This window comes from Triplophysa rosa, linkage group LG17, assembly GCF_024868665.1.
Source record: "Triplophysa rosa linkage group LG17, Trosa_1v2, whole genome shotgun sequence".
NCBI classification, from domain to species: Eukaryota; Metazoa; Chordata; class Actinopteri; order Cypriniformes; family Nemacheilidae; genus Triplophysa; species Triplophysa rosa.
In genome coordinates this window covers 2,908,532-2,929,458 of record NC_079906.1, presented here as the reverse complement: position 1 = coordinate 2,929,458, position 20,927 = coordinate 2,908,532, and the positions used below count along the sequence as shown (strand labels likewise).

Sequence of the window (20,927 nt, the reverse complement as noted above, 5' to 3'; positions counted from 1 at the left end):
ACGGTCGCTCTTAAAGGGCCAAGGCATAATAAAAATATACAGTGGCGTAACAGGGATTTTTAGCACATTCTTGCGACCCGGCAACGGCTCTTTCACGGCCCGGTACTGGGTCGCGACCCAGGGGTTGGGGACCTCTGTGTTAGACTGTAAGATTAATCCATATCGAGTCAAAATGCCACTAGCTTATCATCGTTTTTGAAATACATTCTATCGTGATTCAATATGATATTGTTTATCGGCACAGCCCTACGTGCTTACTGCACATGGTGTATTTACACCCATTAGTGTTGGTGAAGTGTAATGAGCACACACACTCTTTAGTGACTTAAAGGGATAGTTCACATAAAAATTGTGTCATCGTTTATTCATCCTCATGTCGTTCAAAGACTGTATGTGACTTTCTTGTGCAGAACACAAAAGAAGATATCCTTTTAACTTCATCAGAGGTCACTGATTAGCAAACTGTGGTCCAGATTCGGACCCAAGCGTTTTATCCAGGCAACAAATCATAATAAATTCACCAGCAACTTTAGGTATACCTTCATGGTTTTCATGGTTTACTTCTAAAAGTATTTGTCCATATTGACATGATAGCATAGAGCTAATATCACTGAGCTGCAGATTTGCGACTGCACATTTATGATGCCAATCTCCAATTTTATTGGATTTAGATCTGGTGACTGAAGACATTATCTGAGCTTTCTGATACTGGATACATTGTGGTCAGAAAGGATTGAACAGGACAGGAACAATTTTCAGAAAATAATTTACACAAAATTGCTTTTTTTCACAAAAGTTCTTTTTAAAACTAATGCATTTATTTTTGTCTATAATGTACATATTTTACTTATTATATTCTAGAGAGGTTTTGTCTTTGTTGGTTTACTGCGTCATAACTACTCAAAATGATAGAGCAGATCACACTAGCTACATAAAGTTATCATTGTTCAGTCTTTTGTAGACAAGAAAATGTAGAAACCGGACATCCTATTGAATTACCCTATAATAAAGAAAATGTTAGACTGCCTGTACTTATTTTACTCAACTCAATTTTATTTATATAGCGCTTTTTACAATTTTCATTGTTACAAAGCAGCTGTACACGAGACATATTGACTATAAGCAAACCAATTAAAGTTATACCTGTAAAAACAAGAAAAAGGTGAAAACACAGAAGACAGTCATACAAAACACTCCACACACACAATATGCACACATACTAACACACATAGACAGACGCGCAGACACACGGACGCGCACACATGCACACGCACACACGCAAATAGTGCAAAACAGTATGCAAATGGTGGCGAGGAACCCAAGACTCCAATCGAGCAGAAAAAAAACCTCAGGAGAACCCAGGCCCAACCAGGCGATTCCAGTTCCCCTCTGGCAAAAGCTGCTGCCTCTGCACAAGCTAATAATCTAATAGCGTTTGGAATTTTATAGTGAAGACGTGTTAAGTCGCCTTGTCCTTCTTTATCCAGCTCTAACATCTCGGCTCTTGTCAGGTCGCCGCTTCCCATTCTCCACTCTACCATCAGGTCTGGGCATGAACTGCATCCTGTTCACTGTGGTAACCTTAGAACAATGAGACAAGACTGGCTGAGAGTAGAGTACTGTTCTGCACTCTTTGATGCAACAAGTACATCAGTTGTGTTCCTGGTTCTGGTTGATCTAACTAATGCAGCCTAAACCCTCAGATGATTTATATTATGGAAGTGTAGTGTATGCAAGATTAAAAAGATGTGTCTTTAGTCTAGATTTAAACTGACAGAGTGTGTCTGCCTCCCGGACAGTGCAGGGAAGACTATTCCAAAGTTTAGGCGCTAGATAGAAGGATCTACCACCTGCACTTGATTTTGAAATTCTAGGTATTACCAACTGACAGGACGCCTGAGAGCGTAATGCACATGAAGGACTGTAATACAAGAGGAGTTCACTCAGGTATTGAGGAGCTAAACCATGTAGGGCTTTATAGGTAATAAGCAAGATTTTAAAGTTAATACGATGCTTTATAGGTAACCAGTGCAAGGTTGACAGAACCCGGGTTAATATGTTCATACTTTTTTGTACGTGTAAGAACTCGAGCTGCCGCGTTATGGACCAGTTGGAATTTTTGTAATAAGCTTGCAGGGCAACCACCTAATAGTGCATTACAGTAATCTAGTCTTGATGTCATGAATGCATGAATTAATTTCTCTGCATCTGACATTGACAGCATATGACGTAGTTTAGATATATTCTTAAGATGGAAAAACGCAATTTTACAGGTGTTGGCGACGTGGCTCTCAAATGACAGACTACTATCGAATAGAGCGCCAAGATTCTTAGCTGATGACGAGGGTTTTATGGAATATCCGTCAATAGTTAAGCAGTATTCTTGGTTGTTATGTATGGCGGTTTTCGGTCCAATAAGTAACACTTCTGTTTTGTCCGAGTTCAGTAATAAAAAGTTGTTACTCATGCAGTTTTTTATATCGTCTATGCATTCCATTATTCGATAGAACTGCTGTGTTTCATGAGGCTTCGAGGAAATATAAAGGTGAGTATCATCAGCATAACAGTGAACGCTAACTCCTTGTCACTTTATTAAATCTTATAATAATATATATATATATAAAGATATAAATATCTTTAGATACAACCTCGGTCAGACGCCAATAGCAGATCATTTGTAACTCTGATCAAAGCAGTCTCTTTACTGTGACATGCTCTAAATCCAGACTGGAATTCTTCATTGATGTCATTCCTTTGGAGGAAGGAGCATAATTGAGTTGAAACTACTTTTTCCAGAACTTTAGATATGAAAGGTAGATTCGATATAGGCCTGTAGTTCCTTAGTTCTCTAGGGTCGAGTTGGGTTTTTATGACAAGGGTCCTTATAACAGCCACCTTATATGCTTTAGGCACATGTCCTAATGTCAGAGATGAGTTAATTATACTAAGAAGAGGATCTATAATTTCTGGGAGCATCTCTTTCAGTAGATTTGTAGGTATAGGGTCTAGCATGCATGTTGTTGATTTAGATGATGTAATGATTTTATAAAGTTCATCGTGATCTATGGTAGAAAATAATTGCAATTTCTCCTTAGGGGTGCTGTAGTTAGTTTGTTCAGCGGGTTTCACTTCTGATTGCATTGTTATAATTTTTCTCTAATATCTTGGATTTTATTTGTGAAGTAGTTCATAAATTCATCACTGTTATGCTGATATCCAGAATCTGAAGTCGCTGACGATTTATTTTTTGTTAATTTAGCCACTGTGTTAAATAAAAACCTAGGGTTGTGCTGGTTTTCTTCTATTAGTGATAAAAAGTAGGCGGATCTAGACGGTTTTAGGGCTTTCCTGTATTTTCGAATACTATCCTTCCATGCTGTATGAAATACCTCTAATTTAGTTTTCTTAAAGTTGCGCTCCATTTTTCTGCCCGCTTTCTTTAGAGCCAGAGTGTGTTCATTATACCACGGTGTTGGGCTGCCATTTTTAATCTTCTTTAAACGCAGAGGAGCAACTGTGTCTAGGGTTTCCGAGAAGGTGAAGTTCAAATTTTCAATGGTAATGTCAAAATCTTCAACGTTATTTCTCATGCTAGAGATTTAAGACAATTCAGGCAGTTTATCGAGAAACGCATCTTTGGTAGTTATTGTTCTACCATATTTGTAACAAGGAGTTTGATTTGCAGCCATAGGCCAGTGAAGCAAACATAATACCAGATTAAAGCTGCGAGCAGCAATGTTTGGGCCCTCGCGGAAAGTGCCACCGCAACCCGGTGCAACCACCAGCCGTCAGCCTCAGGTAGAGCCATCGGTGGACAATGCGCATATAGGAAGTCATATTATAGAAAGACTTCATTTATTTACATGTGCCAGATTTCCTGCTGCCAGTTCGTGGCGCAGTACCGTAGGTTAATATTGACATATTTAACACGTCTTTCGGGGCATGACTCTTATCAAACATGTTAAGTTTGGAGCAGACTGGACAACGGGTCTCATTCACTAAGCGTTCGTACGCACAAATGTGTGCACAAAACCGGCACTTGAACGTTCAAGGTCTACGCCATTTAGCATCACAAAAAACTTGACGTGGGACTAACAAAATATGATGTTCATCTGATTAAAGCTCTAGGAGGAGTTTGTTAAAGTAGGACACCTGGAAATGGAAAAAACTGCACAGAACATGCAGTGGAAAGTGAAAATAAATGACTTCACGGTGGGTTTAGAGCATGGGTCCAAGAGATTTCTTTCTTGGTATTGAGATGATAGACAAGTAAGTGCAATTGCTGCACGATTGTGTAAGGAAAACAGTAAATGGTAGGCAATAAAATTTATGCAGGCGAATTATAGTAGGATTTGTTATTTATTTAAATGTGTCACATTCCCTTTTGCCAGCTGGTGGCGCTATTGCTATGAGTGAACACTGACATGGATATGTGTTCAGGCCAGGACTATTATCAAACATGTGAAATGTGAGGCTGGTCAGACATTGTGTGCCTGAGTTACTATAGCTTCCTGTTTCATGGCGAAACATCAAACTTTGTCAGGCCGCCACGGACACGCCCCTCAACAAAAAGTCAGGAACTTGCAATGTATCGTCACAAAGGTCTGAAGATCATACTGGCCAAATATGATGCTGACCTGTTTGAATCTCTATGAGGAGTTAATCACAGTTTAAAACATGCCACTTCCTGTTTCCTGCAGGTGGCGCTATAACAGTATCTGAATATTACCATGTAGATGTCTTCAAGCCAGGACTTTTATCAAATGTGTGAAGTCTGGGTGAAGTCTGGGGCCTGTTGGACATTGTAGGCCTGAGTTACAACAACTTCCTGTTCATGGCGAAACGCCAAACTTTGGCAGGCCGCCAGGGTCACGTTCCCCCACGAAAAGTCAGGATCTCTGCAATTTAGCTTCGCAAAGGCCTTAAGATGAGAATGACATGAAAATGATGTTGATTGGATTAAAACTCTAGGAGGAGTTCGTTAAAGTACGACGCCTGGAAATTGCAAAAAATTACCAAATTGCACAGGAAATTAAAAATGATGGTCTTCCTGTTGGGTTTAGAGATATGCTCCAAGAGACTTTTCTTAATGATTCTTAATGAGCACACCAAATTTGGTGCATGTGCATTTTGCGTAGCGGTCTGGGCAGTTCTAGGTGGCGCTAGCGAGCCATTTTGCAACGCTTAATTTTGAAACCCCTATCAGACATAAATTTTCGCCACGTCTGATGCGTGTGCAAGTTATTGTGAGTTTTTGAGCATGTTTATGCCTTCAAATTAGCGATCAAAGAGGGAGAAGAACACAGAAACAATAGGGCTCTGCACTGCGGTGCAAGCCTGCGGCTTGCTCCTCCGTGCTCGGGCCCTCATAATGGTCTGAAATGTCTTCACTCTGCTGAAGGATTTTAACGTCGTCCACATTTATACTATAAGGCAGTATTAAATCTAAAGTATGATTACGAAGGTGAGTGGGTCCTGACACATGTTGACTAACGCCCATAGAGTTAAGAGTGTCTTTGAAAGCCATTTCTAAGGCATCTGTATCGTTATCTACATGGATGTTAAAGTCACCAACGACAAGGACTCTATCTGCGGCCAGTACTAGTTCTGATAAGAACCCACCAAATTCTTTAATAAAATCTGTGTGGTGCCCTGGAGGCCTATATACAATAGCTAGAATACATTTAAAAAATGTTTTATCCTTAGTAGTACCAGGACATCCTGAAGTACCAGGACTTCAAAAGAATTGTATTTAGAGTTAGACTTCTGGGAAATGCTAAAAAAGTTATTGTAAAGTGCTGCGACACCTCCCCCTCTGCCTTTTAGATGAGGCTCATGTTTATAATAATAATCTTGGGGGACAGATTCATTTATAGTAATAAAATCATCTGCTTTTAGCCATGTTTCTGTCAAACAGAGCATGTCTATTTTATGATATGTTATCATATCGTTAACAAAAAGTGCTTTATTAGAGAGAGCCGTAACAGTTGATTATCTGTATTTTGTTCATGTTTAATTTGTTTAACGTTTATTAAATTACTTTCAAGATGTTTACGCATTATTTTATTTTTGATAATCCGGGGGACAGACACAGTCTCTATTTTATAATGTTTGGGAGAAGGGATTATTACATGTTGTACATTTTGTGTATTCTGCGATGTGAGACAGCAAGCAGACAGTTGGTTAAGCCATACTGTCTGCTCCCTGACCTGGGCCCCAGTGAGTCAAGCTTTAGCATTATTAAGACTTTTTGCCATATTTCTAGACAGGAGGGAAGCCCCAGCCCAGGAGAGATGGAGACCATCTCGTTTCAACAGGAAAGGTCTGCCCTCAAAACTCTTCCAGTTATTTATAAAAACTATATCATTCTGCAGGCACCACTCCGACAACCAGCCATTTAGTTATGATAATCTGCTATAAATCTCATCACCACGATAAGCAGTGAGGGGGCCAGAGAATATTACAGTGTCTGACATCGTGCTTGTGAGCTCACACACCTCTTTAATATTATCTTTTGTGATCTCTGATTGACGGAGTCGAACATCATTTGTGCCGACGTGAATAACAATCTTACTGAATTTACGATTAGCCTTAGCCAGCACATTTAAATTTGACTTGATGTCAGGCGCTCTGGCTCCCGGTAAACATTTGACTATGGTGGCTGGTGCCTCTATGTTAACGTTCTGAGCAATAGAATCACCGATAACTAGGGCACTCTCAGCAGGTTTCTCAGTCGGTGCGTCACTGAGCAGGGCAAACCTGTTCGAGACCGTAATCAGAACGGTTGAGTGATGTTTTGTCCTTCGACAACGCCGTCTCACAGTCACAAAGTTTCCCAGCTGCGGGGGATTTTCAACTGGAATCGAGCTGTGTGCACTAACGTTGCTCGCATACAAAGTGTTTTCTATGGTCCTTACACTCTTACTATCCTCAGATAAAGATTGGATGCGAGATTCTAATTCTAAGATCTTCTCTGTCAGCATAACTATTTCCTTGCATTTATCGCATATAAAACCTTCGCAGCTGACAGAGAAGGCTAAGCTAAACATATGACATGAGGTGCAAGTAACAATAATAGGAATAGAAGCCATAACTCACCGGGTTTGAAGAACAATTCCGACTTACCAAGGTTGCTCGATGAATTGTAGTATATACGCTTAAAAAGAGAAACAGTTAGCACACAAGACAAACCAAAGGCAAATTGATGTTCCACAGTGTAAACAGAACGCAAGCTAACACGCTAATGCTATGCTAACGACGTTAAGTTAACTATCAATTTTGGTTTAGAATCTTCAAGTAAATAACAAGAACAGGGTTATTGAGATGTCAGGATAAGTTAGCAACGACAGTGATAAGTAACGATAATAAAATACACTAATATTAAAACGAAGTGCAAGTGCAGGGATACAAACAAACCGCCGGCAGCGATGCAAACAGGAACCGGAAGAAAGTTTGGTCTTTACCGAGACCACACTTACTGAATTGACCTGCATGTGTTTTTAGCCATTACACACAAATCTAGTATTCCTACTGCATTAGCCAATGTGTCCTTATAAAGAAGCATTTACAAATCTACTAAGCTTCTGACACTATCAGACCCACTGAGCTGTCATGTTTCAGAAGTCAATTAAAGCCCTATACACATTTCGATAATAATGAAAAACCTGACATTGTTTTTCTCCAGAAGATGTGTCCTTACTGGGCTTGGAAATGACTCGTAGTAGTGACTAATAGTAAAGCGTGGAGAGTTTTTTTATTGGAAAAGGAGGCATCACAGCTAATCAGAACATATTGAAGTTAAATATACAGCTAGTGTATGTGAAGCAGAATTTTGAATGAATGTTATTTCGCTTTTAAGATACTTGGCACTACTTCGTCATGGCATTTGAGACGAGATATATTTTTAGCTATTATTATTAAAAAAATACAAATATTTTAAACAGAAAACATTCATAAACCTTTAACCTTATTGGTTGAACCTGATTGATAACATCAAGTCAAAGGCATTCGCTATACAAGTGTTGAACGACATGAGAGTGCAGGGATGCAAACTTTACTTTCGGCGAAATTCTCTTTAAACAGAAAACTCAAGTTCTCACTTCTGACAAATGTAAGTGAACTTAGTCAACACCTCACCGTCCTGCTTTTCTGTTGGCTCGCAGGTGTTAACATAGCTGTACAGCCTGTTGTTCCTGGCCAGTCACAGAGCCCAGCTGTTGGACAGCAACAGGCTACACACACTCCATCTCAACCTCAGACCACAACCCAGCACACACTTTTTGTGCAACAGCAACCTACACCTTTCTTCACTGCTCAAAAACAGGTAATGCCTACACATTCTATAAATAATAAAAATTATGTTAAACAGGACATTTGAGTGTTGGGGTTTTAAACAATTTAATCAAAGCTTTATATAAAGATTTTATTTTTGTATACAACGTGATATCAATTCCTACTTCCATATTTTAGCAGCATCATGCCACACAGGACTGGGGCTTATCTACACAAATGCTTGCAGCTTCCTCAAACCCAGTTTTCACACACTCCAAGCTTAAGCCTAGGGCACCACCTCCACCAATGCATCACACAAGTTTAACAGCAACCACACAGACAAAAACAAAGGCTACGGCCCCAGCCCCAGCCCCGCATGCAGAATGTTTACTGACTAACACCGTAGTTGGTGATATGATTATATCCGGTTCTGGGACCCTACCCGCCCATCCTAAAACCAAAGCTATGGCACCTACATCGCCCGCTTCCACCCTTCCTCCGCCCAAAGCCAGCTCAGAACCTCGCCCACCTCCATCCGTTCATTCTGAAGTGGAACTAGACCAGATGGTAATTCCCCACAGATCTGCATCTGCTGTGTTTGAATGGTCTTTGGAGTGTTTGGTTAGACTTTCAAAAATCTGTTTCCCTGTCTTTTCTCCGTGAAGTATAATCCAGAAAACATTTTTACACAAGTGCACCAATGCACATACAGTGAACATACGGTGCAACATACAGTGCATTTGTAGCCTGTACAGTAGAAATCTCCAACTGTAGTGCGCAATTAGCTTATACTTAAAATTGCATGACTTTTTTGTGCCACTCTTTTTGCATTATGATGTTCTGTTTAAGTGTCTTAGAATGCAGCAACATATACGTTTATACAGATAATCTGTATGTACTTGTGTAAAGAATGTTTCAGTCCTAGAACTTGCACATAGGGGCTTCATTGTTGTAAAGAGTTTTTTTCATGCTATTGTTCTATTCATTTTTATGAAGTCTAAACATTGACATTAGACATTGACTGAATTTATTCACCCTCATGTCATTCAAAACCCTAAGTTTAGGGGTTTTGCCTCTAGAACCTCTAGAACCCTAAAAAAAAGATGTTTTGACAAAATGTCTCATTGGTTTTCTGTCCATACAATGAAAGTCAGTGGGGGCCAATGTTTTATGCTTACCAACATTCTTCAAAATATCCTTTGTGTTCTACAATAGAAAGTAAATCATAGAGGTTTGGAATGACATGGGGTGAGTAAATGGTCAAATATTTTACATTTTTGGATGAACTACTCCTTTAAGGGATGCCGCTGTTACATCGAAATGAATAGAAATGGCACTAACAGACATTTTCACCCAAATGTCAAAGGTGATCTTTCTTTATTGTAATCGTGTAGCTAGATATTTAACATTTTAAGCAAATCAATAATGGACTCTACTAACTGGTAGAACAAACTTCTGATGTCGGGATATCAGTTTCCGGTTTACTTTCTGATGTGGGTATTTCTAAAATGACTTGAAGTTACCGAAACAACGACTGGGGAAAACCACATTTCTGTCAAAATTTACTTGTTTTTTTGACAGCAGCTAGTGTTTATTATGAGTTCTTCTTCCACGGATAAAGTGAATAATCTCACGTTAAACATTTTCTCCTGTGTAGAAGTCCATTATAAGGAATAGCAAGGCTTTACGTACCTGAACAATGACTGGGAAAACCAAACTATTTTAAAGTAGTCATGAATTAAGACATGAAGAACACAGTCACTGCATAACCTTCCTTCGGATTCCAACATTAGTAATGCGTGGTTGAAGTCTATTTTTTAAGACGTTCCAGCTCACGTGGGTAAAACATTGAGCGTTTGTTCGATTCATTTCACCGCGGATTCCTTTGTGATCAATATTGTCAATATTGGATCCGTTAGGAATGGCGCAGCAATCTTATGTGAGCAAAACATATTTGTATTATGCGTCACTATTGCTTTGTTAGAGATCGCTATGATATGATCGCTCTGTAATAATTGCAGAGGTTGTCTGTGATCTTTATCCCATGCGAATTGGCCATGCCTGTAATTTGTAAAGTAAAAATTCCCTAATACCTAATTTGACAACGAGTTCCTGTGATAATATTAGTCCAGTGCGAATGGGTATCTCTGTGATTTGGCCGGCTCATATATCATTTTTCAAGGTTTTATCCACCGTCTGTGATTAATGGAGGCTGTTTTGAAGTGTTTTGATATTATTTCGGGTGCTGGGTCATATCCATACCTGCCAACACTGTTGTTTTGGCCGGGAGTCTCCCGTTTGTTTATTTATCATGGAAACTCTCGTAACATTTGAGACCCGCGATCACAGTGATCTTCTGTCCGGTTCGCGATCACGGGTCTCAAATGCTGACAGGTACGGTCATATATCATTAAATACCATACAACTATAGGCTATACAAACTATACGCAAAGCGTTGCCATCACATCCAGGAAATAAGTTTTAGTAAAATCACAGGCTTCACTTATCCCGTGCGAATGCGCCACATGAAATACAGATGTGGGAAGATAATTTCTAAATCACACAAGGTCCCGAGATAATACTAATCCCATGCAAAAAGGCCTAACGTTACACGTCTAACCAAAGTCACAGAAGGCTCCAACTAAGTTTACTACGCAAACTGCTATCCAATCATTGCAGTGGGCATTTACTTCCAATTCTTCAATGCGGCACGCCCATTAAAACAGAGCGTTTGTCGAGCCAGCATCAAAACCTGAGTAGAAAATAGCCTATTACTTATTGATTTCGATGTTTTTGAATGTAAAAACCAAGTAGGTTTTGAATGTAGGTGGGTAGTAACGCGCTACATTTACTTCGTTACATTTACTTGAGTAACATTTTGGAGAATATGTACTTTTTAAGTAAAATTAAAAGTGTGTACTTTTACTCTTACTTGAGTAAATTTCTAATAGAAAATCTGTACTTTTACTTCGTTACATAACTTACATTGCGTGACGTTCTTTCGTTCCTTCATTTTAAATTATGCTTTTTAAAATGCGTTGTTTATTTCAAGGTTGTTGTCTCTTTTTACGGTCATTCCCGAGTGATCGATTCTTTTGAGTCGATTCTTTTGAAAGCATTAATTGAACAATGGGCAAAACCATTTGAATAGGCTAATGAATCAGTTCAAATGATTTGTTCAGTTCGCAGCATGTTCTGAATCATCTGAAGCAGGATTTCTCACTCCTCGTAGCGCGAAATTTAAGAACACGCAGAACACAAAGAGCGTTGAATGAAGTGGATATTAATCTATATCTATACAATCAAAACTGCAAATGTGTCATATTGTTTGCCAGCAATGATAAATGCCCGCCATATGCGCGCACCCGCGCGACCTGTTCGTCAGACACAGCAAAATGCACGTTACCTGTCAGACACAGAGACGTGGGCTTGCAGAAATATACATTTGAAGAACAGAAGGAAGAAAAGTGTTGATGGGCGTGTGGTTCACTGTTTACTGTTTGTTTACAAGTAAGAGCGTTTCACAACACACACGTGACACAACACGAGAAAACATGAGCGTTGTTCAAAAATGTGTATTTCATTTAAGAGAGCACTGCAGATGTTCTAGATCATCTTAGGAAATGCTCTGAGTTTAGTTAATGCTTTAGTTTGACATGGTCTATTATTCTAAATAAGTTGTGTAAACTACATTGACATGAGGACTAGATTAAATTTACAGAAATGCTTGTCTCTTCTGTGTTTGTTTATTCTTTAGTCTCTCTAGTATATTGCAAAGATATCTGCTTATGATAATTAAAAATATTGATTAAAATGTATTATTAAAATATTGGCGTTAATAATAATTTTATGTAGTAGGCCTATATAATCAGATACAAAGTAACTAAGTAACTAGCTACTTGAGTAGTTTTTTCATTGCATACTTTTTTACTTTTACTCAAGTAATTTTTAAAATAGTGACTTTTACTTTTACTTGAGTAACAATTTCTCTAGTTACTTGTACTTTTACTTGAGTAAGGATTTTGGCTCCTCTACCCACCTCTGGTAAAAACCAAGCGCACGTCATAAGTAGACCTCATACAACAGTATAAACAGTAAACAAGGCCAGTTTATGACACCTTTAAAAAATTGCATCTGCAGTCAGCATGATATCAGTTTGTCGCTGCCTTGAGCTGAGCTGTTTCCTCATAATTGACATCTATAGCGGAGAAAACGCTTAACGTGAGATGATTCACTTTATCCGTGGAACAAGGACTCTTTCTTTTGACAGCAGCTATTGTTTATTACAAGTAAATTTTGACAGAAATGTGATTTTCCCCGGTCGTTGTTTAGGTAATGTTAAGTCATTTTAGAAATACCTACATGTAGTTGTGCACAGAGTTCAATTGTGTTTGTTTTGGGAATTACACCTGAAGTTTACCAACTTTTTTCTTTATCCCATCTTCTCTGTAGAACCAGTCCTGTAATCATCCTTCAAATAATATAGTATTTATTGTTCTCTTACTTTTCTTAAAGTCTGTAGCTGGGAGTCGTGGGGAGCATAAGGTTGGCTCTTTGACTCCTCCCTCTTCTCCTAAAACTGCTCCAAAAGGAGGGCACAGACGAATTTTGAGTGATGTCACACACAGTACCATATTTGGAGTTCCTGTTAGCAAGTCCACTCTACTCCTTCAAGCTGCGGCCGCGGAGGCCAGTCTCAACAAGTCCAAGTAAATCAATAAAACACCAAATTTATAATTTTACAGTTTAAAATTTCATAAGCGAAAAGGAACATTAAGGCCCGATTCACATTTCGCGTCTAAAACAGTGCGGTAAACACGAGCCGAGCCGCTTTCTCTCTTCAAATGACCCGCGGTGCGCGCGTGGCACCACGAAAAGTTGAACTATTTCCATTTCGATGTTGCACACACACCTAGAAAAATGTGTACATTTAAAATAACGAATATGCGTGTGGAAAAGACACGAAATGTGAATCGGACCTAAGATATTAAAGTGTGTTTGTCTACAGGTGTGTGTTTGAAGAATATTGTCTGTCTATTTATTGTTGGGGAAGGGAAAGATTTAACTTTTCAAAGATGGCAAATGAGATTTTGAGAAATATATGCCACTGTGCCCTTGCTTTCAGGCCACATGCTCCCTGTGTGTCTTGTTTGGGGATGCGAATTTAAGTTTGCTGTATAGGAAATGTTTTAGGTTATGCAAGTCTGTTCGCTGAGAAGGGAATGAGCGCTGCACTGTACTTAAAACATGCCTGCACATCTTTTCTTTCAGACAATTGAAATGATGACAGGCATCGTTTTATAGCCTCAATGCCTCTCTACAGTATGTCACCTTACCCTTGTCTGCCTAAAAGAGGCATTATTTCACATGTACTTCTGACACCAGTGCACACTGAAGTGTTCCCATAGTGTCAACAATGTGATGTTGGGTCTCGTTACCTTCTTCAATCCTTATTTAGCAACTCATCCCACCACTATGCCAGTATGTGGAGGTTAGTCAATAATAACAGGGCATTTAGATATAGAAGGTATGATGATAGAGAGAATGTGAAAAATAGTCATGTGTTGAATAAACTGTTGCGTATGACCCCTTTAAGACCCAACTTCTGATGCTGTAACATCATATAAACTGCATTGAAGTTTTTTTTGTCTTTGCCATAGGTCAGCTAGCACCACCCCCTCTGGTTCTCCATGCTCATCACAGCAAAATGTTTATCAGCCAGGAGACACCTCAGGACCTTCGGTTCGAGTCCCAGCATCCTGGAACCCTTTTGGCGATGACAATTTCTCTAAACTTACTGCCGAAGAGCTGCTTAACAAGGACTTTGCCAAACTAGATGGTAAAGTCAACGCTTTCATAAGCAGACAAGTATTCCAAGTAAATGAGCACTGTACAGTATTTGTTATAGTATTTTAGGTTTTGTTTAATAGTGCAAATTGTCTTTGCTGAAATAATTTAAAGAAACGATAATACTTAAAAAAAATATTTAGACAGTCATATTTTAAAAAGCCATATTTATATTTTTTAATAGAAGGCCGAAATGTGTAGATATTCTTATTATTATTTTTGTTATTGTACATTGTTGTTGCAGCATAGATTAATTTATGTCTGTCTACAAATAGAACATAAAATTGATTCTGTAATTGAAAACACATGTAGCGTTGTGTCACTCTGTGTCAGCATAACAAGATGTCTGCTATATTATTATATAAATTAAAAATTGCTATGTGGACATTTAAAGAACATTTCCCAGACTTCAGTAATGTGTGTACGTGTGTGTGTATTTTCAGCTAAAACAGGGGAGATGTCTTGTCCTGATAATCTGATTTCTGGGTTGCAGTCTGTGTCTTCCAATAATGGCCTTCTCCAGGGAGGAGGTACGATATATTTATCTTTCACTGTCTCTCTAGGTCTCACTGTGATCTCCTAGTGCTTAGTGAGTGCCTGGAAATCCTTAGTGATGGTAAACCCATAAAGAAAATTATTTCATTGTATAGTTGCCCTCATGACATTCCAAACCTGTATGACTTTCTTACATTAAGCACTTCAGAAGATGAATTACAGATTGTTGAAGCTTTACATTGTAACTGTTTTTTTCCATAGAAGCGAATGTAGACTGGAGATATCAAACTTCAAAAATAGCACCATAGAAGCAGTCCACGTGGCTCATGCTTTGTATTGCGTTGTAAGTGCTGGTGCATAATTATCTACAAGTAGCGCCACCACTGGCAAACCACCAGGGCCCTCTAAATATTACTTTTAATAAAAGTTGTCAATTTTTCCCTATTAGAATAAGGTCTGTTTGATTACTGTAGCGCTGTGCTGCCATAGAGGTCTAGCTATGATATTTATAGGGGACCAAGCAATAACAAATTTGTTATAACAAATAACAAAAAAAAGAAATTAATTTCAATTAACAGTAAAACCGACCAATCTTATTGGTGGGCTTTAATTTCGCTAACTTTGTGACAAATTCCGCTGTCTGTGGGACTGCCAGTCTAGAGAAAACACTATGGAAACGAATATTATTTTGGTTGCCCTGTGCCCTGTTTTGTATATGTTTAGCTTTATTTGATATGAGTCATTTTGCAGAAAGACTGGTCAATCTCTAAATTTACCAACTTCGAGATCTTTGTGCACATTTGCTGTTATTCTTTCTAATAATGAAGCTTCTCTATGATGAATAAACTGTTTTTGTTTAGAAATATCTTATCATCTGTTAATCTTTAACTTGTTTTACTCTGAACAATACTCTTACTGGGAACTGTATGTGCTGAAATCATTGCCATTATACAATAGTGCCTCACTAAAATGCCTTGTGTTCCAAGTTAGCCGTTGCGTTTTTTTCCAATAGTGGAACAGCGCAGTTTGTTATCTCTGTAATTAGAGTAGGCCTATCTCTGGACAAGAGTTCTTGAATAGGGATATAAACAGATAACTCAAAGCGAAGTTAAATGGATTTATTGTGACGTAAATTAAAATGGCATTAGAATTTTCATTTTTGATTGAAATATTATTTTATATTACACGGCTCATTGGAATGCTTGATTCTGATTGGCCAGTCGCAACATTTGCAGGTTCATTATTCCCAGATAACAGCCGCTCAAAACTAATAAGACACGGTAACCCGGATGCAGAAAATCATTTTGACAGGTTTTTTTTTACAAATTAAACATAAATATGTATTTTAATAACATATATGACATATACAAATAATTAATCCAAATTGCCTGTTCGTGACATTTGAACATCGTTTCTTACCTTAAAACCAAAAGTAAACTGCTTTTTCTCGCAGAAGGTATGCATTCAGTAAAAATGAGCTAATAAAATATTTCAAATTCACATTTCATGTCCAGTTTTTTTCTCATGTGGCAAGTAGCCGTGTAATAAGCTGGAACGCTGGACAGGACGCCGGCTGGAACGCCAGACAGGACGCCGGCTGCACCGGACTGGACGCCGGCTGCACCGGCCTGGACGCCAGCTGGAACGCTGGCTGGACAGGACGCCGGCTGCAGAAGGCTCTGCGCTCCCAATAGCCAGTGGCCGGTTGCGAGGTAGCGGTGGGGGACGTGGCTAGCTCCGCACTGGAGGAGTCCGTAGACGTCTCCCCGGACGCCCTCCTCCCCGCTTGCCACGGAGGGTCGTGGGAGGGTCAGGAGCTGCCGAGCTCGGGACGGGAGGTGCTGGGCTTCCGATGGTGAGGGTGCCTATCACGCAGTCCTCCGGGACGGACACCAGAGCAGGACGAGAGGAGACCTGATGGCAGCTGGGAGAGGAGCCTTTGACTAGCTCCTCTCGGAGCTGCAGCCGTTCCACTAACTGTGGGTCTGGAAAGGGTGGAGGGTCATCCATTCCGGCCACCAGATAGGCACGGACCAGCACCTCGGGGACGGAAGCCCCCCTGGCCTCGACGTCCTGCAACGGACGATGGCGCTGGGCTGGAAACGGGCCACCTCCGGTGCGTGACTGGGAGGCTGTTGCCTCCCACCAAACTGGGTTGGAGGTGCAGGGCTAATGGTTGTTGGGGGTGACCTTTCAAAGACCTTTCAAAAAGACAAACAAAAACTTCCCTCAAGGGGACAAAACGAGAACTAAAATCAAAACAAACAAAACTCACACTAACAGAATAACGCAGGACAAGGCAAGGCAGGAACACGAGAAACTACGGAGACACACAAGGACGAGGAACAATGTACGTATAACAAGGTACCAGGAAACGCACGAGGAACAATGTACCGACACGGGACAGAAAGAACAGAGGCTCTAAATAGGGGAACACTAACGAGGGATGATTACACAGGGAGGGTGACGGGCAGGTGACAGGGATCAAACACTAAGGGGAAGCTAACGAGGGAACGAGAGGGCGGGGCTAAGAGACGAGACACCGGAGAGAACGCACATTCTGTCGTGACAGACAATAATGTGCTTCCCTCCACACAGAACAAGAGGTTCTGCCATGGTTCTGCCACAAGACCAAGAAAGACATGACGAGATGAGGCAGAACCATGACACAATGTTACACACAAACATTTCACAGGTAGGTATTTTCCCTGCTAAGGCATTGCTGCCTGACACACCTCCTTTGGTGCCTACGAATTGGCATGCTGCAGGGTCGTCAACCGGGTACCACCGCTCCTTGGCGTTTCGCCCCTTTAAACCCAGAACGCCTCCTGGTGGCGGGGCAGTGACAGAGACGTCTCCCTATCACCCCTGCAGCTTGCCTCTGTGCTAGGTGGTGCCCCCACACACATCCTTCCTCTTTACCCATAGCCAAAAACTACTCTTCTCGGCTTCTTCAGCCTTCCGAAGGCTTGCTCCAGCTCTCCCAGATCTCTCATGAGGTGGACAGCTGATGTCCCCATAAAGCCACGGCATCCCACCTTTACCGGGTAAATGGTGGTTCTCCACCCTGCCTCCCTACACTCAGCTGCAAGATAAGCATATTTCAGCCTCTTCCTCTCCCATGCAGCCTCCACCCCTGGCTCCCACAAACTATAAGTGAATAACCACAATCGAGGCTCTTTAAGCTTGCTGATGTGTTTTGTTTGTTAAATACGTGTCGTGACTCTCAATGTAAAGTAGATTAATGCTTTCTGGTCTTGCGCAAGCATGGTCTGATAATCCTCTTTGATTCTGATGACATACAGTACACTCTTGCCAGCTAAATTTAAGGCACAGGTAAACCTTTACAATTCTGCTTGCTGTCACGATGACGAATGACAGATGCGATTTTTAATTTTTTATCTCAAGTCAACTCAAATAATAAGACCACTTCGAGTATTTGGCCTTTTGAACTGCAATAACGCGTTCAATGCCATGAGTGTTGATGTTTGCAGTAGGGCTGCAGCTATCGATTATTTTAGTAATCGCGTATTCTACTGATTTTCCAAAGATTAATCGGGTATTTGGATAATAAATACTTTTTCTTTATTAAAAAGCAATACTAAATATACAAGAGAAAATAAGACAGGTCTCTTAAAATGAACAACTAATTTGTTTCCTTTTTAGAAAAAAAAAAGTTTATTGCTGAAATTGCTGAAATTAATACCTGTGAAAAGTTAACCCATTTAATACATTACATTGCCATATTACATTCAAAATGCAATATAATACAAATGTATAAATAAGAAACATTAATAAAAATAGAAAGAATAATTTAAAAGGTAAACAACTAACTTCAGCTTATGCATGATGTATTTAGTTTATCTAAATTAGTTTGTTTCTTTTTTTACTATTAAATATTAATACCACACCGCCACAGCCTCAGCAGCAGCCCGATCTGAAGTGCTCCCGTCTGGCTAGGCATGCCAGTCTTCCCAGGGTAAGAGGTCCCCGGCTGACGCTCGACCCGGTGTCGAATCCGAATACCTGAGGCACAGAACCCAAGTAGAAAGGGGTTAAGTCTCGCCTCGGCCGGACCACCCCCGAAGATCCCCTGCTCCCCAGTTCTCTGTTTTCATCAGGGCGCTCCCGGGAACAGAGAACACAGGGGCGAATATGCTATCTCGCAGCGTCCCGCAGCCGAGGGAATGGAGACTCCAGATAATGCTCACTGCCCGTTGCACTTCTCGAGGCAGAACGACACCCTAGCCCAGAGCTGGCCGTCCCGCCGCCTTTATGCTTTTCTCCCTGTAGCTCTGCTGCCGCAGGTCAGACTGTTGTAGCACGGCGTGATGGGATATGATTTCCATAGCGTTTTGCTAAACGCAATGCGAAGTGAACCATATCAAAAGGGAACGTTAAGGTGACTCACATTACCCCGGTTCCCTGAGATAACTGGAACGAGCATTGCGTAGCAGGCCGTGCTACAGTGCCACGCAGCGAGTCTTTACATCGCACTTCAGTCGAATATGGTACTGAATGGCTTTCGGCCCGGACTTTTATAGGCTAGCGGTGCCCCCCAAAATGGCGGGCCCAGACGCCATTGGTCTGTGAGTTTCACAGACGTTAACTAATAGGCTTCAGTCTCGGCAAAATCGGGAGTTTTCCCATAGTGTTTTGCTAAACACAATGCCCATTCTGGTTATCTCAGGGAACCGGGGTTACGTGAGTAACCTATTCGTTTTTAGGTTGTCACAGTTTTTTTCTGTCTCTTAATGTTATCCCACTGACTATGTTGGACATACAATCTGTTGTTGGAGGTAAAAGTAAAAGTGACCCATTTGCCCTTAAGGACTCCTTGCTTATATAAAAATATCAATTTCAAATATCAATGATTGTTACAGTTAGTGGCTATTCTGATATTTCCTACTGACTACAGCAAAAACTAAGTTAATAAAAAATGAAACGTGCCTAAGATTTCTGCACAGTACCGAGTATGTGTATATATATACAAAAACAATGTATATTATTTGTTTTTCTGCAGCTGTTGTGGATTCTCTGATTCCTGGTCTGGATTCTCTACAGACTGATCCAGGATCAGCCAAAATAACAGGTCAGCAGTTCTTTAAATACCATCCAACTCTTTATCATACAGCAGCTCTGTGCTGAAATGCTGACATTGGGAAGTACTACTCAACACTATTAGCCTGGCCAAAATTGCAAAGTGTTCTGGATAAAATCTCTTTACCATGATCTCCCTTACTGTGTATTAGGGTGAGGAAAGAATATACTTATTGTTTTGTATAGGTCTTGTGATGTTTTATCTCACAATACTGTATACAGTAGATATTTGTTTGGTTGAACTTTTTGACCATTTCACAATTTTTGGGAAAAAGAGTTTTTCTCACCAGTGAAATCTGAAGGTTTTCATGGCATTAGAACAACTTCCAAGATTAATTTCTCTTTTCCTAAACTCTGACCTAAGAATATACAGTAGTGGCCAAAAGTGGTGTCCAGCTTTGGAAAATTGAGGTCTTCACACTTAATTATTTAAATAAAGATGTATTAGAACGTTTCTGTCTATGTTGCAGGTTGTTTTTGGAGAGTCATTGGAGCTGAGCTCCACACACACAACACACACAATGAGCAATGCTTACTGAGTAAAGGCACAGGAGTAAGATTGCAAAACATTGCTACATCAACAAATAACAAAGACATTTCGGTGTTTCCTGTTATATACACATCACCCACCCTGGATATTACTTTTGGCCACTACTGAGATTGCACAAAACATTGATGTAGAATGCAAATAAGTGGATAAAATAATGTAAATTATGAAGTACTATACTAAACTGCTATATTGAATTGTAACCAAAATGTTACTGACTTTATAAGGACTCCATAATTAACCGTGTTAACACACATGCATGTTAAACAAGTAGCCTCACAGAAGCCCATGACGATGAATGACTTCACTAATATTTACAGCTGATTCTAAATTTCACTAATTACATGAATACATGCCTTTAGATTTTGCCTTAAAAGGTATTTTAGAGGCTGGCATAAAAACAGGAGAATTCTGTATATTGGCTGTAAACCATGTACAGAAGCAAAATTCTATCTTCACTTATAAGCAGTAATTTTGCCTGCAGATGAAAACATGGACAATAATCAGAGGACCTCATCTGTCCTCATTAGGAATTATATTACTGTACTTGTCATAATTTTGAATGAGAACGTGTTTATGGGTTTGGTCAACTGATAACTACACAATATTGTATTTTGGTAGCAAAAGGGATGAACCAGTGGCATATTGACACATTTGTCCTTACCAG

At 40.0% G+C, this 20,927-nt stretch overlaps 1 protein-coding gene across 4 annotated transcripts in view; it reads left to right on the top strand.

Moving 5' to 3' along the window:
• aak1a (AP2 associated kinase 1a) overlaps nt 1–20,927 on the top strand; it is a 65,271-nt gene that overhangs the window by 24,297 nt on the left and 20,047 nt on the right. For 3 of the 4 annotated variants that reach the window (XM_057356038.1, XM_057356039.1, XM_057356041.1), the window contains 6 exons: nt 8,163–8,323; nt 8,470–8,838; nt 12,787–12,980; nt 13,932–14,110; nt 14,562–14,648; nt 19,637–19,705. In XM_057356038.1, coding sequence (XP_057212021.1) covers nt 8,163–8,323; nt 8,470–8,838; nt 12,787–12,980; nt 13,932–14,110; nt 14,562–14,648; nt 19,637–19,705 — 1,059 coding nt within the window. The remainder of the gene's footprint in view (nt 1–8,162; nt 8,324–8,469; nt 8,839–12,786; nt 12,981–13,931; nt 14,111–14,561; nt 14,649–19,636; nt 19,706–20,927) is intronic. The other variant, XM_057356040.1, reaches the window with a different exon arrangement.